At 37.4% G+C, this 14,520-nt stretch overlaps 1 protein-coding gene and 1 long non-coding RNA gene across 2 annotated transcripts in view; both read left to right on the top strand.

Moving 5' to 3' along the window:
• Positions 1-6,417, top strand: part of KITLG (KIT ligand) — a 55,107-nt gene extending 48,690 nt beyond the window's left edge. The window contains exons 8-10 of the mRNA XM_075209377.1: positions 589-668; positions 1,629-1,687; positions 3,147-6,417. Of these exons, the coding sequence (XP_075065478.1) occupies positions 589-668; positions 1,629-1,668 (120 nt within the window). The 3' untranslated portion in view covers positions 1,669-1,687; positions 3,147-6,417. The remainder of the gene's footprint in view (positions 1-588; positions 669-1,628; positions 1,688-3,146) is intronic.
• Positions 1-14,520, top strand: part of LOC142150080 (uncharacterized) — a 493,307-nt gene that overhangs the window by 225,980 nt on the left and 252,807 nt on the right. The window lies entirely within an intron of this gene.

Raw genomic sequence — 14,520 nt, 5'->3', positions numbered from 1 at the left:
GTGTACAGCGCTCCAGAAATCTTGTGGCGCCTAACAAATAAACGATAATAATAATAATAATTTAGATCTCTCAGTTCAGCATGATTAGTGCATCCATTTGCAACATCTTTATTATGGTAAATTAGTGCTTTGGTATGTTTGGGATTAACAGATTATGAGTATTAATGCCCTGTATTGTTCATCTATAGTTAGCCATTACTGTCTGTAAATGGGTTTTCACAACTATTCACTGTTAATGTGATTTTTAGCTGCTAACCAATGACTGAAAACGGCATTAAAAATAGAATGAATGGTTTCTTATGGGCTTGTTCCTACCATTGCATTTTAACATATTAATGCCGTGTTTAAAATGTTAGAATATGGCACAACCTATTTCTCATGCTTTAATGCTCTACCGGTACAACAGGATGTATTAGTAAGAGCACAACACATCAAGGCACGTGGAAAATGTGTTTAAAATACATCTCTAAAATACATCTAAAGCTCACATTATTTTTCCTTCATTTTCCCCATTTTCTCAGTGCATATGTGCGAACGAATCCGTAAAGTATATGCTTCTTATTCTGTATATGCTTTTAATCTGTTTAGGTAAAGCACCAAAGAGGTCAAGCAGAGAATGAAGTCCCTGAAATCCACATTGATCAAACAGAGGCTAATGAATTAAATAAGTATGTTGTTCATTCTTTTCTCGGTATGCTAGACTGACTACTTTTGGGGGCATGCCTACATGTATGTGTTGATACAAAAATGACTACTGTCACACGTGGTACTTGGCATGTTAGAATGATCGAAAGTTCTGCTTTGATCTCTGTCTCAGAGTTACGTATCAAATCAGCACATAATTGTTGTCACATAGATTGTGTAGCACATATTAAGCCAAACTATTTATTTCAAGGCACCATCTTATTGTATTACAATCAGCCAAAGCCGTAACTTAAAATTCTAGCGCCTGGGGCGAGAAAGACAAATGCTCAATTTTAACCAAATTAACCTAAAATATTCATAAATTGCGCCCCCATTCAGCGTTGCGCCCTGGGTGGTCTCCTCTGTCGAGCCCTAGTTACGGCCCTGCAATCAGCAACTCCCAAGCATATTATTTTATAATAGTGAGTGACAAAATAAACTAAGCAATCATACAATTGGAGAACCTTCCATTGACACATGTCAAGTTGTGGCACTATATTGTGACAATGCACTAGAATGTGTCACATTATTCAACCCACTAACATAATTCTTTTACATCAGTGCGCTAGTCAGAGGAACACTGCAAGACTGGTGAACTTGGCAATGGGCACACAGTCATATCATGTCTCAAAAATAACCCTCTGTATCTGTATGCCTACTCATTTGTCATTGATTCATATGCTGTTTCCATTAGACAGATGTTTATATTCAATAATACACAGTACACTTTTCATCTACTTTCCAAAATATTTCTACTACAACCTAGCAAATAAACATGTAAGCATTTGTGATCTAGCTTTCTCATAAAATGTTAATTATTTGTCACTGCAGTGAACACAGTAGAAAGTAGTTGCTTTCAAATTTCAGAAACCATAATTAAGACATGAAGACGTTCTTGTGGTAAATTATTTGAATAACTAAGTTTGCTGCTATTTATTTTCTAGCATGCTACATCAGAAAGCAACAGATGTCTCTATAATATAGACATTTTCTGCAATATCTGGTAAGTTATTATTCTGTTGTTTTGTATTAAGGTGATTGTTGACATATTATGTTGTTTTTTTAAAATAAACTACTGCCACAATGACTTGATAAGGGATTATATCAGCAGCGCACGGAGGATTGTCGGGGGGGGGGGGGGGGGTTCCCCCCGCCGACCCAAAAAAAAACAAAAAAGAAAAACCAGAGAGAGAGCTGCAGCAGCTCCGTTTCGCCAGCGCTGTCCTATACAGCAGCCGCGGCGCTGTCTAAGAAGCGTCTGCGGCGGTGCTGTATACAATACAGCGCCGCCGCGGATGCTTCTTTGACAGCGCCGCGGCTGCTGTATAGGACAGTGGCCACTTTGTTAGCGCAGGGGGGGGGGTTTCTAGAGACTCAGAAACCCCCCCTGCGTGCGCCACTGTATATCCAGAAGATATGGAGGCATTGCAACACCTTCTACATAGCAGCTGTTGGATGAAATGGCAGCAACCACTTGCTAGTGTGCTCTGGGTTTGATTATCAATAATGTTGGCTATTATTGGGCAAATGACCAGATATTGTAGCATGTAGACCCAAAGGACCATGATTTTCTATAATGATCCTACCAAAATCACTAAGATCATTTTCTGGCATTTTGTTAAATAAGGCTTGAAGATGATAGCAATTGATCTGTGAGTGATGTCTTCCTCGCAAGTGAACCGGTTGCTCGGCCTGAGTACTTGAAAGGCTAGTTCTCGTTCAGTATGGCCAACCACATATGTATGATTAGAATCACAATGTATGTGGCCAGCTTAATTGTTTCATCATGTACAGCTAAGGTTTTTTTAAGTCGTTTACAACTTTATATTATTATACTCCATATTGCAGAGCACTCATGCATAAACATATTAGAATTTACTTATGAAATGTTGTTAGCGTTAAAAACACTAGTTAATACTGCATACTGCAGTGTAATCTGGTGTGCAATAACTCATGCCAGTTCTGTAGTAATTATATATTCAGTAGACATAAAATAAATGCTACATAAGTATTTTGAACATTGTGTTTGCAACTCGCTTCTCTCAGAGGGCATGTCCAATAAAAATGATTTATTATATAACCTAAAAAGCATTACCTTCAGTAGTATTGGTATTTCAGGCTAATAGCCAGGAGAATTTTTAAAGCAAACTCAGGAAACAGAAGCAACATAGCTGACGGACGTCTTCTAAGGCTCTTGAAATGTGTTGCACATACCTACACAGGTGTATTGTGTTGACCACACGGTGATCATTTGTCAAACCTTCAGGATTGACAGTTTGGCAACATTTTACAAAAATGACCATCGTCTGTAATCTTTTAATACAACCTTTCTACTAGATGAACATGTGCCTTTTTGACAGTAATTAAAACATAAATGCTTATTTACAAAAATGTAGCTACTTTCAATTTACCAATCTTTCTTCCACTAAAAATATTCATCCATGTTTTATTGTTATCTACAGGTTACAGCACTATATTTGTTTGTTTTTTCTGGAGCAGTTGAAAACAGACTCTTACTCTTGTTATGCAACAAACTGTTGTTTGGACTCCTTTGTGATAATTTAGAGATGAATACCACCATTGCCATCAATTATATACCACTCACGGGAGCTTGTGCCTCACTGGACTGTTTATCATGCACATTGAGGATGAGGGACACCTGTGAGCGCAGGTGAACAAAGAACCAAAGCTACAACAAACACTAAAAGCCTAAGGAAATATCTGTGGTTTTATGCTGCCAAGATGGAAAACTAAACACGTTTTAGGATCAGCGGATAATTGGTTGTTTCACCGTTTGGATTGATCCTGCTGTTAATCAGCATTGTGTTCCACCCATTGGCATCCACGAGACAGACCAGAATATACTGTAGTTTGATTAGAATCTGTGACCTTAAACACCCCCTAATATCCTGACTCTGGAATGCTGTCAGTACATGACAAGAACAGAAAGCCCAGTGACAGTAGTGTGAAGATATTTTCATAGCATATTGTGTCGAGTCAGGATATACATATATACTTTTTTTTTTAAGTTCACATATTAAATATATTTTTTTATATTGGACACACATTTCTGTACATAGAGTATTATCATATGTACCACTTACATTGAGTTGGTAACTCTGGTGGCTAAATGGGCCTGGTGGGAATAGATAAATTCAAATAATTATAAATAACATGACAAAAAATATGATTGAGATTATTTAACTCCAGTTCAAAGTGAATTATGGTGGTGTAGCGCTCAATGCCCCCATACCCAGGATACATGTACAGTCTTTGTGCCACAAAGAATGTTTCTCTAGCACGTTACCATTGGAATTCAGTGCTGGTGCTGGAAGACGTGTTTCAGGTTTGTCCTGAATGGCATAAGAAAGTGGTCTGTATTTATATACAATTTAAATTATTTATTGCAACCATTTACTATAGTAGAAATTATGATCTTAAATACTTTATTACAAATCTGATGTCATAACATAAATAATTAATCTTACAACATTTGCCAGTAGTGACATTTGCTAGTAGTGCTTCATTGGAATCTGTTATAATATATTTCTCATTTTATCCTGTGAATGTTAACACTGACATGAACTGATGGTAATCTGTATTATAAGTATTCCTACTTATATTAATTCCATGTTTTTTGCAACAGAATTCTCAATATATTTTCAAAATGTGATATCAGCAGAAGGAAAACTATTGCTAAAAAGTGTTTTGGATATATACATTTGTGTGTTGATTTTTCTATCATGTCTATCATTTTTTTTTCATCTCCTGGAGTGATGCCATAAATATGTCATTATTGATGTCAAGTTTAGGACCATTTCAATAAATAGAGAAATGGGCAGTGACATTTGATCAGGGACTACCAGGATAGGAGCCCACCTTTAAATGGAGCCTGGATAGGGTATGCACTAAAATAGTTTCTTCTTCAGCCCCCCGTGGTCTAGTGAGATGAAGAACCCCTGTTCTAAAATTTTCAGTTTCTTAATAAAAGTTATTTAACCAACAAATTCCTAACATCTCTTAAGTTAAAAGTGTAAGAAAACTATAAGCTGAAACATAAAGGGGGTTTCCACTTTAAAACCAATTTTACTAAATTCCCTCCCTTCCCAATGACAGTACTTTGGAGGGGATCTCCCAACTAGAACATCCAGCATCCAGTATATTTAAAAGGGTCCCAGCACTTACATAATCACTACCTTTGCCAATAACCTCCAGGGTTGCTTGGCTGTCTTCATAGCAAAGGAGAGGTGGCATAGCAGCTGTAATAGAAAGCCTTTATGCTTATGTGTCAGATCTCCCCTACTACGAAGATAGCCAAGCAGCACCGAAGATGAATGACAGAGGCCCTAGTATATAAAAGTGCTGGGGGACTGCTGAAAACAACAAATAACCATTAATGGGAAGGGATGTAATTAAGTAAACATTATTGTAATCATGAGCCTATCCCAAGCTATACATTTATGCCAACATTTAACAAGTCTTAAAACAGCTGAATGTAACTGTTCATGTTTTGCAAATGGATGTGGGGAAAATAAATTCACCCTGGGCCCATACATCATCATCACCATTTATTTATATAGCGACACTAATTCCACAGCACTGTACAGATAACTCATTCACATCAGTCCCTGCCCCATTGGAGCTTACAGTCTAAATTCTCTAACACACACACACACACACACACACACACACACACACACACACACACACACACACACACACAGAGACTAGGGTCAATTTGATAGCAACCAATTAACCTACTAGTATGTTTTTGGAGTATGTTATAATGGTCTTGATTTAGTCAGGCACCTTTGACTATTTATAAAGTATCAAGCATTCTGGATGGTATTTATTGCAAATAAAAATGATTGCCTTTTTTTCTTATCAATAATAGGTCTTTCTAGTGAACTAAAATAATCTATTGCGCTTGTTTTACATATGATATATACTTGCCAATACAATTTTGGTACATTTAAAACTATTTTTTTTGTAGTAAAATGGGTTAAAAGAAACATAAACTTATTTGCCATCTACAGTCAGTTAGTTGGATTCGCCAGGGTCTCCGACCAGTCTAATAGTCCCATGCTCCACTTAATCCTCCTCTTCCTGCTAGGCCTGTTTGTAACAAAATGAGAGGGTGTCAGTGTCCTTCCCTTATAAATCTACCAGTGTAACATGGGATTGTAAGACCTGTCGAGGACTCATAGAATGTTGCAAATAAGTAAAGGTTCAGCTTTTATTTTAACACTTTACTCCGCTCTAAATTACGTTTTTAGTTAGTTTTTATTTAAAAGAGTCCACCTACTGTTATATGACATGGTCGGTATGAATCAGACTAGGAAGAGGTATTTGTAAGAAGTGGCTCCATAATACAAACAAATGCTAGTAGTATCTCCAATAGAACAATGTGTAATATTTCTTTTTTACTGTTGATTGAATGCTGTTTACTCTCTATTTTGTAATAACCATAAAGATACTCAATTTCTAATTACTATAACTAATCCAACAGCATCATCCCATTAATAACTGTTATACAGCAGAGAAAGGTAAGAACTCTTCTGTGCAACCATTGTCTGCTAGTTTTTACATACTTGTAGTGTATACAAACATATATGCACATGTATACACATCCAGATGCCTGCAGATTTTAACAGGATTGTAACCTGCTAAACCAGTACTTTTTAAACCTGGAATCACTTTAAGCTGTACATTGATAGTTTACGTCTTTTTTTTTTTAACCAAAAAAATGTAATAATTACAGTTGATAAAGTTAATTCACATATATGCAGTGACAGTTTTATTGCAACACATGAAATTATATACTTTGATTTGCTGGGGTTTTTCGTTGAACTCCACTTTTTTCTTTTTGCTAGTGGAGTTTTAACACATGAAAAAACATGTCTCAAGGAATGTGCATATGCTTTTCATGCATTTTTTTTTATAAATTTCAGTAACAGTGTAATAATGTATGAAAATGAAGCTTTAGAATCATATAATGTATTTAAAGTAATTTGTTCTACTTTAAATATGCAGGTGCGACTCAGCCTTTACTTTCATGCAACCAGAAAAATAAAGGGCAGCATCTTCTGGGTATACACAGCATTGCTTTAAAGCTGCACTCAAAGGTAGCCATGGGAGCTATTTATGCTCACCACTGTTATATGGCTGTGGAGGGGGTGGGTGCAGGAGGCTATACCGAAAGTCGCTATCTCTGTGCTATCACTCCCCTCCACAGACAGTCATGGTACTATTTTTAGAAATAAGACATTCATTATTTTTAAAAGCCTTTTTTTTGCATGCCAGCTCACTACTTATAACACTTCTTATAAGACATATAGACAAACAGTAGACAATACTATCTACAAATCCATAGTAAAATTCTGTTGAACCCCTTGACTATAGTACAAGGCTTGATTTGTGATTGGTATAGTAGGCTCAGGCTCTGCATGTGAATGGATTTTCATTTCTCCAGTATACCCACACTATTTCAGATAAGTCAAAGATAGTCATTTACTTGCATGGTCACCTATGAATTAAATTCAATGATACTTGCAGAGTAGCAAACTAATGGGATCAGCCGGCTTGAGCATTGGATTTAACCAAAGCAAAACCCACACACGTTAAGTAAATAGTGAGCCAAAAGAATGTCATTAGGGTATTTCTTGCTGTAGAAGGCATATACATTTTGTAATATATGTTGCACCCACCATGATCTCATTACCAGAACTGTGCCATAATGGATAAGAGTAATACAAGTCTGTCAATGGCTGATGTGTAGTAGCCCTCACCTTTTTTTCTCAAGTATTTTATGCAGTAGATATTATTTTAGGCGGTTTACTGTATAATTCAATATTTTTTCTTAAAATCTTTTTGTTATTTGGGTGAACTGGAATGTGTTAACACCTACTGATTACCAAAGCAACACTTCCTTTGAAATGATAACATCTGAAACAAAATGCATAAATGAAAATAACTGGGAGAATCTACCTACAGCATGAGCAATGGATGGGATTAGCATTTATTTAACTGTAGCCATACAGGTGTCAATTAGGGAGCACAATACAGCAGAGGTGCAGTGCAAAATTTTCTTTGCAGTACCATCCGGCTCAATTTGTTCAAGTATGCCTAAATTTCTTCTAAGTGCATAGGTTACAACAGCAGCATTTGCGACAGAGCAGAAGTTTGTACTGGTTGATTGAGAAAAGATGGGTTTAGTGAAAAAAATTAGATTTCAATTTGCTGAATGATATTTAATTTTGCAGTGTATGTTGGTGCTATATAGCTAAATGTTAATAAGAATAATAGATTATTGAAGTAAATTAAAGTGCTACAGAAGACGAGTTGCATGGGTCATCCCTTGCTGTGCAGCGGGGCACGCAGCCGTTTTCACTCATGTCAAAAGGACACGATTTTAGCATCAGCTTTGAAACTTTTAAACATGCAAAACTGCTCAAAGTCTCATGATTAATTTGAAGCATATATGAAGCTAAGAAAGCAATATTTTAGGAGAAAAATTGAAATGTTTTATTGAATGAAAGAAGTGGTTCTAAAGTGATAGGAGGTTGGATAGAGGTTACCTTTAGATTTCCCCACCATTTCACACACCTAGGCCCACTGCTGGAGTGCGGAGTTGGCAGTGCACTTTGAAGTGGGCACAGTCGACCATCTAGGCACCAAGGTGGACCATCAAGGCACCAACAAAAGTGTTCTACACTGCAAATCGAAAGATTTTTAGAAATTAGGTCCATTGTGTGCATTTTAATCAAAATAAATTAGAGGTTTAGTAAACTCTGCTATGACTTGTACAACAAATCAATCAAATTTAAATTTGAACCCAAAATAATAACCAAAATGTAAAGCAAAGTAAAAAAAAAAAAAATTAAAATGCAAACTAGGCATTTGTTTCTGTTTGCTTTTGCTTTTTCTATGGTCTTTAAGAACATTGGAGATTAAATGAATGCATTTAGTTATAATAAGTCATGACCAATATAATCTAAATACAACATTCTCCTTGGTAAGTTATTTCAAAAGAAGTTTGTAACTCGTCACTTATTTGCATTAAATTCACAGATAAACCTTACACATAATTTTTATTTTCTATCATTTCAATTTATTACAGTTTTATTTTTCAACGTGGTATTTTTTTATTGTTAGTCTAAAGATGCAAAAGAGTTGTATTTTAACAGATCCAAAGCATTGCCAATTGCCTACTAGTGGTATGATGAAAATATATAATCAAACATTACCATTTTTCTTTTAACTGGTGGTATGATTGTAATATATATATCCAAAAACTTTGCCATTTTTACTGGTGGTAACATAAATGAATACTTCATGGCACTTGAAAAAAATGAGGATGTTTACAGCAACAGTACAGGTATCAGCAGTATAACCATCTGATGTAATGGTTTGGATAATTATATTCTGACTGCAGGCCAAAAGAAAAATAATGATAGACTTTTTATATATTGTGATATGTCTATATTTGTTTTTACATTTTATGTATGTCCTGATTTATTTTTTACTGGTTTGAATTTGGTATTGCTTTGTATACCTATACTTTATTGTTATAAATAAAGAAGTCTATGCACTGCCGTACAACTCTTGTCTTTTAATTCTTGCAAGCCATAAAAGCACACATTGTGGCTCAGTTAATATAATCAAATAATCAAAGGACCATAGATGAGCTGTTTTGATTTGTAATAGCTGGGGAATGTACACCATTTATGTACACACAGTAGTACAATAAAGAGCTAGCACTATATGTAAATGTACAAGTGTATGGGACTTGTTATAATAGAAATATTTCAACTAAGAGTGTAATCATGGAAATAATTTATCTAAATCTACCATAGTAAATTGCAAAGATTAGCTTCATTTAGGCTGAGGACTCGTTCACACATATGCGGTGGGAAAACAGATAAATAAAACTAATGTACACTTAAGATGCATTTTAGTTACGCGCTGTTGTGTTGTTAGTGGGTGGTAATGCCTGAGAAATAAGTTGTTTTCATTTCTAAAATTTTAAACATGGCATTTAAAAACACAATGGTAGGTACAAGCCAATAAAAAGACATATATCCTATTTTTATTGTGGTTTTGAAGCATTAGTGCACGGTTGAAAAGTGGAATAACAGCTAGGTATGAACAAGTCCTAAAGCTGGCCACACATTTCAGGTATGTGGACCCAAAATCACCATTCAGTTCAATCATAATCCAATAGGAGAAAGCTGGCATTGATCACATTGGCATTCCACAAAGGACATGTCTCTTTAAATTTGATATATTGGCCCATTCACTAAACATAAATGAAAAAGTGGCAGCGCTGATGTATAAAATATATCTAATTTATTAAAACATATAATAAAACAGTGTAGTATCCATTAAAATGTATTATAATATCCATGGATCGAGCTGGATTTTGGGACAATTTACTGAATAACAGAGCTCTGTAGACATATACAAACATAGGCATATATAGAAAATCAATAAACAGCGGCACACGGGTAATACCCAGTGGGAAGATGGTAGAATATAGTGAAGTTGTTTAGAGAGCAGTTCTTCCTATAGGTAAAAGATGGTTGTATATAGCCAGCTGTGGGTAAGGAAGTCCGACCAATGAAGCTCATATGCTTCTCATATGCTCCTGGCTCCATTCACTAAACAACCATATTCGTACAATCTGTCCCTTCGTGTGTATATGGCTTAACTGATAGCTCTGCAATTGGAAAAAACAAAAAGATCACAGCATGTGTGTCTGTCTTTAATTGGAGGAGTGAGAATAGTAGCTAAAATATTTCAGTTAAATGCTCATGCAGCTGTCTTTGTATTTAACCGTTTTGTTTTTTTCTCCCCTACTCTCTGCCCCTTTTCAATATTTTATTATTAAATTAACTTTTTTTTCTTTTTAATGGGTAGTCTCTTGCCAATTGCACTGGAGGAGCGGTGCTTCTTAGGTTAGACTAAACATTGATCAAGGAGCCATAATGGAATTTGGTAGAGTTTTTGGTCCTGATTCATTAAGGAAAGTAAGGCTAAAAATGAGGAAGTTTTCTTCTGGAGAAAACCATGTTACAATGCAAGGGGTGCAAATTAGTTTATTATTTTGCACATAAGATAAATACTGGCTGTTTTTTCATGCACACATATACTTGATAGCTTTATTAAAACGCATATGGCTAATGTCCTTTTCCTTCACGCACCTTACCAACCTTCGTACCTTAAAAGTGTTACTTAAACTAATGAAATAAAGACACAGACACGTATAGCTACTTTGGCAAAAAGGTCGCACTTTTTATTAATCATAAACCAATTAAATGAAAGTCACCTGGTGGTGGCGAGAGCAAACTGCAGTCAACTAAACAACTAATCATCTAACCAAATACTGCAATGCCCAAATGGCATTCAAACTAAACCAAGGAATACTCCCTTAACATTGGCCGGTGTTAAACAGGCGTCAGCATGACTGCTCCCTTCTGGACTCAACATTGACGGTCACGCAAAACACGCCAAGGGATCCTCCACTCAGAAGGATCAAGAGTAATGTTACTTGAAAGGGGCAGTGACGTGCGGCCAAATATCCTAACCACCGTTGTGACTAGTCGTTGACTGCACTGCTCTCCCACCAACTGCGCCTCCTCTGTAAAAAAGATTGTTAGAATCAAACAATAACTAGCTGGGCGGGAGGGAGGCATCCGTGAAATCCCGGGAAGGAAAGATCTAGAAGCCCATGGGAGTTTCTAATGAGGTGACTGAAACCACTCCCCATGGATTCTATTGGCTGGGAATGAAACAACTTTAACCCCTAATGGGTAAGGGCCTGAAAAACATAATCCATGCATTTTAAGTGCCCTCAGCTAAAATGGCTTCACTTAACATAAAACGCATATGGCTAATGTCCTTTTCCTTTACGCACCTTACCAACCTTCGTACCTTAAAAGTGTTACTTAAACTAATGAAATAAAGACACAGACACGTATAGCTACTTTGGCAAAAAGGTTGCAGTTTTTATTAATCATAAACCAATTAAATGAAAGTCACCTGGTGGTGGCGAGAGCAAACTGCAGTCAACTAAACAACTAATCATCTAACCAAATACTGCAATGCCCAAATGGCATTCAAACTAAACCAAGGAATACTCCCTTAACATTGGCCGGTGTTAAACAGGCGTCAGCATGACTGCTTCCTTCTGGACTCAACATTGACGGCCACGCAAAGCACGCCAAGGGATCCTCCACTCAGAAGGATCAAGAGTAATGTTACTTGAAAGGGGCAGTGATGTGCGGCCAAATATCCTAATCACCGTTGTGACTAGTCGTTGACTGCACTGCTCTCCTACAATAGCTGGTACCCTTTAACGGGTTCCCAGCCCGCCACCACGAGAACAAAACCACAAACCTAATTGCTCATAAATCTCCCTGATGAAAAACCCCATCCCCTCTTTATTCAAATGAACACCGTCTGGCCTAAACAGATGTGTATTATCCGCCTTAATGGATGGGTGGAAAATTTCTACCCCCCCCCCCAATTCTCTAACCAGTTTCCCCGTGACGTTATTAATTTTTCTTAATAATCTAGTAAGTGTAGATGGGCGAATGGGAAACCTCCAGTATAGACAAGGGATAATGTTGGACCAACAAATCCTAATTGTAGGCCATCGTGCCTGAATAGCACGTAAATCTTCTCTAATGTTTATTATGAGGGCCAATGATTTTGTCTTCCCCACATCATTCCCCCCGAGGTGCAAAACAAGAATATCAGGAGGTTGTGATTTTTCCAATTCCTCTTCTAACCAAGAAACCAGGAATGGCCAGCAAAGGCCCCTCTTCCCCATCCATTTTATATCCACCGGGCATGGGAAATTAGACCACTCATTCGTCAAATGATGTTTTGAAGCCCAATACACAAATGAGTGTCCCATTATCCAAATGTTTATCTTCAGGCCTGTAAACCGAAGATAGAAAGAATTGGGGATCTGGAGTGGCACAAATATTCCAAAATATTCCCTGAGTATAAACCAGGGTCAACACAGGCCCTGTATCCTTTACTTTTTACTTCCTATATGCATACATAACCCAAGGCACACCAGCTCTAAAGAGCAATGACCCCGATCCCGGGATACTTTAAACAATTGTCCATATTTGAAACCAACCGCAAAGGTTTAATACCAACATCGTATGGAAATGTGGGACAAGGGGAGGGGAACGGACCAACCAACCGGTTTATATGACTAGGTATATGGTAGAACTGCTTATATACTAACTCAGAAATCTAATATGGCCAATTGATGAATAAAAATACTTAAGCTAAGAGGGAAACTATATGTGTGAGGCTATAAATACCAACTTATACGACTATTATTTAAGGAGGACACCAATATAAGGATTACTTAGACCACCCTGATGAGGGGGAATGATACTAAAATATATATGCTCAATGAGGATGCGATATGACACCTATACGTGCCTTGTAAACATACCAACCTTTAGAGGTTTAACAGGAAGTCGGAAATTAAGTCATGATTACACCAACATGACAATATATTAAATTCTACGGTTCTATGCCTGACTACCAACCACTGTGTGATTTATAACACTGACATGCAAACATACCAACCAATCATGGTTTAACATAAGCTATGAGGTACCAACCCATACGGTTTAACAACCCCTGATGGAACAAAATAGTACCAACCTAAACAGGTTTAATTAAGAAAAGAAGGTAAAGGAACGGTAACCCAGATGAAGGTGAGCCAACCCAAAAAACCCCGGAGGCTCACCACTAATCAGGCCTTAATCCGTAGGAGAAATTGGAAAAAATCCCTCCATGCCTCCGCTGAACACGGCAAGCAGCTTTCACCCTGGATTACCGAGGAAAGGGGGGAGGGAAGAGTAAGGAGGAGAAGGGACAAGGACCAGCAAGATAACAGTAAAGACAAGTGAATAAAGTGTAGGCAATAGAGAAATAACATATGCAAAACATGAGCATATAACCACCTTAAGGTCTAATGTACCTTTTATAATTATCGGACTTCCATCGCCCCAACAATTTAATATCGGGAACGGAAGCCCCTCCTATGGCAGCAGCTGTAGCTGCTCCAATACGGAACGAATGAGTTCCATAAAATTTTGGGTCTAAACCCACCTTTATCACCGCAGTTTTAAAAATGGCATTAAACTGAAACTTGGACAAAGGAGACCCATCAATGTGTACTAACCAAGCCTCGCTATCCCTAGGCCTTATTCCTGCAAACTTAGTACACCAAGCCACCGGACATATAGTCGTATCATTACAAGGAGACAAGGTGACCCAATGACCCCTACTAAACTGATCCGTTTTGGATCGTGCAATTTTTACGGAGACCTGTGTACTAGCAACTAAAGTATATTTTCCCAAAAGGGCTGTACCTAGGGAAACTCTCGATTTAGCCACAAGTTCGCTAATTCTAAACGCTCCGTGAAACGCCATAGAAAAAGCTGCGCTGAATAAAGTGGACTTATAGGAGCTAGAAGTGACCTCCGCAAGCGATATAATCAACTGCCTAAGCAAGGGAACCGTAATAGGACGCCTAGAGTCAGGAACAGAAGGGCGGGTTCTAGCCCACCCTTTCATAGCCTTGGAAATAATAAAACCTCTTGTGGGATCAACTTTTGAATGTAATTGGGCCATGAAAGAAATGCCTGCTAACGCTGAGGCCATGGCTGCCTTTTTAACACCCGTGTTATATTTTTCCCACATAAACTCTAAAATCTCCTCCGCCTGACCTGATGTACTTGGGGCCCTGGATTGCAAGAAAGCCTCCCACTGACTCCACGCTGACTGATACGCTCGTATTGT

The sequence above is a fragment of the Mixophyes fleayi genome, chromosome 4 (assembly GCF_038048845.1).
Source record: "Mixophyes fleayi isolate aMixFle1 chromosome 4, aMixFle1.hap1, whole genome shotgun sequence".
NCBI classification, from domain to species: Eukaryota; Metazoa; Chordata; class Amphibia; order Anura; family Limnodynastidae; genus Mixophyes; species Mixophyes fleayi.
The sequence above is the reverse complement of the archived record's forward strand: the minus strand, read 5'-3'. Positions and strand labels throughout refer to the sequence as shown.